A 3,003-nucleotide genomic window follows, 5' to 3' on the forward strand; every position below is an offset into this window, starting at 1 on the left:
CATTAAGGGATATATAGGTGAAGATCGAAAAATGAGTCTAAGAAAAAATAATCTTAGTTACCAAAAAAATAATATTAATAAATAAAAACATTCCACCAGCTCATTCATTCAAGAGGATTTCTATGCCCTCGGCATCCTCGCTCAACTAAAATATAGAGCCAGCTGGAGAGGTTCCCTGTACAAAGAATCAAAGTTGAAAGGGCTCCACAAAAGGAATTAGGCCGGCCGGCCGGCAAGCCAGCCAGTGCGAAAGTTTGCCACAAATCAAAATAAACAAATAAATATGCGTAGATTCTCCACCAACCGGCATTTCTTTTCTGGTATATACACCACAAGAACTCATCTCATTATATATATTAGAACATAATATATAATATACAAAATATATATATTATATTCTAATATATATATTTTGTATAATGTTGATTAGGTAAGAGGCCTTTCGTATGAAGGCGAAGTTTCTGAAACCAGGCTGGCGATCACTTAATTAAAGACATACGCCATTTATAATATGAATTGGCTTCCCTTTGACACCTATTGTGACTTATGAAGCTATCGCATAAAATCTTTTAATAAATCATGAAATAATAAAATAAAACAATAAAGATCTACAAGCTGTTAGTATGTAGTGGCATCTTATACGTCAAGTCAATATGTATATGAAAGTGAATTTTTCACGATTTGATTATCAGAAAATATAAGGGAGGAGAGAGAATGTGAGAGGATGTATACTACCGATAATATATACATCATTCATAGAATTAAATGTTGGTGTCGGATCGGCTGATATGTATTGGTATCGGCCGAAGAACAAAAATTTTATTTAAATTAAGGGAAAACCTGCCAATACGACTTAATACAGTTGATATGTATCAATATTGATATTGATATGGGTATCTCACAGGTCTCCATACCATACAAGTAAGGTGAACGCAGTATTTAATCCCTGGTCTCGGCCATACATTTTACCCGCTGAAACCGGTCAATGTGGAATAAAAAACAAATGGCTGCAAAGATTAGGGGGATGGAATTTGGAAATAGAAGATTCAGACGCCTCAACTGCCCTACATGCGACTTCCTAACGAACTTGTTACAAAAAATTAGTGTTCTTGTCCTTTTTCAGAATAAACCACGAAAACCCAATTCCATTTTCCTCTTTCAATTATTATCCCCTCTAACAACTATTCTTCCATTGATTCTCTTATCATCAGAGATTTGGTTCGGTTCTCAAGGAGATAAATGAAGCTTTGTACCTGGACATTCATTGTTCTTCTTGTCTATGTTTCTGTTTCTGTAATCCGTTTCGATGAATTCGGCGGCACGAGTCAACAACAGATGGAGAGAATCACAGAAAACGTTGTTGATGTCTTGGAAGATTATCTGGTTGGAAGATTGAAAGTGTTTGTTTATGAACTCCCAAGCAAATACAATGAAGATATAGTGAAGAGGGATCCTAGATGCCTTACCCATATGTTTGCTGCTGAGATCTATATGCATCGTTTCCTGTTGACCAGTCGAGTTCGAACTCTCAATCCTGAAGAAGCTGATTGGTTTTACACCCCAGTTTACACAACTTGTGACCTTACACCCATGGGTCATCCAATGTCTTTCAGATCTCCACTAATTATGCGTAGTGCGATCCAGGTGATCTCTTCGAATTGGCCTTACTGGAATAGAACAGAAGGGGCTGATCACTTTTTCCTTGTCCCCCATGATTTTGGTGCCTGCTTCCACTATGAGGAAGAAAAAGCTATTCAACGAGGGATTCTTCCTTTGCTTCAAAGGGCTAACTTAGTTCAGACTTTTGGCCAGAGAAACCATGTTTGTATGAAGGAGGGTTCAATCATAATTCCTCCATATGCTTCACCACAGAGACTTCAATCCCACTTGGTCCCCCAAAACACACCTCGTTCCATCTTCGTATATTTCCGAGGTCTATTTTATGATTCTGGAAATGACCCAAAAAGAGTTCGTTATGCGAGAGGAGCACGGGCTTCGCTATGGGAGAATTTCAAGAATAATCACCTCTTTGACATCTCTTTTGAGCACACAAGGACTTATTATGAAGACTTGCAGAGAGCGGTTTTCTGCTTGTGTCCACTGGGTTGGGCTCCATGGAGTCCTAGATTGGTAGAAGCAATGATATTTGGATGTGTTCCCGTTATTATTGCGGATGAAATTGTGTTACCCTTTTCAGATACAATCCCATGGGAGAAAATTGGGGTGTTTGTAGCTGAAAAAGATATCAATAAATTAGATACTATTCTTACGTCGATACCAGCAGAAGTAATTGTTAGGAAACAGAAGTTACTTGCCAATCCTTCAATGAAGAGGGCAATGTTGTTCTCTGAGTCAGGTCGGCCGGGAGATGCTTTCCACCAAATATTGAATGGGCTTGTAAGTAAATTGCCACATGACAAGAGGATCTATCTGAATCCCGGCGAGAAAGTCTTAGACTGGACTTCAGGTCCTGTGGGGGACTTGCAGCCATGGGAGTAGCACCATCGATAATGAATTTGGCGGTTTCAAATTGGAGTTGTATGTATGTATCATTGCCCTGAATTGGTTACTGCTGCTATTCATTCATACTGAAACATAGTGATCGAGTTGCTCACCTCAGAGCTCTTTTGACCTGATCATCCAATCACAGGTCAGTTAAAATTTTATTTATTCTTCTACCCATACTTTTCTTGCCTTATGTTGGGTTGGATCCCATGTATGATATTTAGATAGGACGTTCAGGCGGCAGACAGCAGGTGGCCGGCTTTTACTGTTGTTGCTGTGAGATAGCAAAACCTTAAAACTTGTAAATTCTGTTTTTTGCCTTAAAATTTTTATTCATGGAAGAGCAATTCTTTCAGGAAATGGATTGGAGAAGATTCGATTTTTTTTTTCTTTCCCGAGGGAGGTGTATATAAGCACAATTTTAGCTTTTTCAATAGTCAATTCAGGACTTTATCAAAAAAAAAAAGTCAATTGAGGTGTGTCTAAGTTTAAATAATG

General features: G+C 38.3%; 1 protein-coding gene across 1 annotated transcript; it reads left to right on the plus strand.

Moving 5' to 3' along the window:
* The first annotated feature begins 1,191 nt into the window (after positions 1 to 1,191).
* LOC122664985 (probable beta-1,4-xylosyltransferase IRX10L) lies at positions 1,192 to 2,500 on the plus strand. Its single transcript, XM_043861031.1, has one exon. It carries the CDS (start codon positions 1,240 to 1,242, stop codon positions 2,497 to 2,499), a length of 1,260 nt encoding a protein of 419 aa, XP_043716966.1. The 5' UTR covers positions 1,192 to 1,239; the 3' UTR covers position 2,500.
* Positions 2,501 to 3,003: the final 503 nt, after the last annotated feature.

This window comes from Telopea speciosissima, chromosome 6 (assembly GCF_018873765.1).
Source record: "Telopea speciosissima isolate NSW1024214 ecotype Mountain lineage chromosome 6, Tspe_v1, whole genome shotgun sequence".
Classification (NCBI taxonomy): domain Eukaryota; kingdom Viridiplantae; phylum Streptophyta; class Magnoliopsida; order Proteales; family Proteaceae; genus Telopea; species Telopea speciosissima.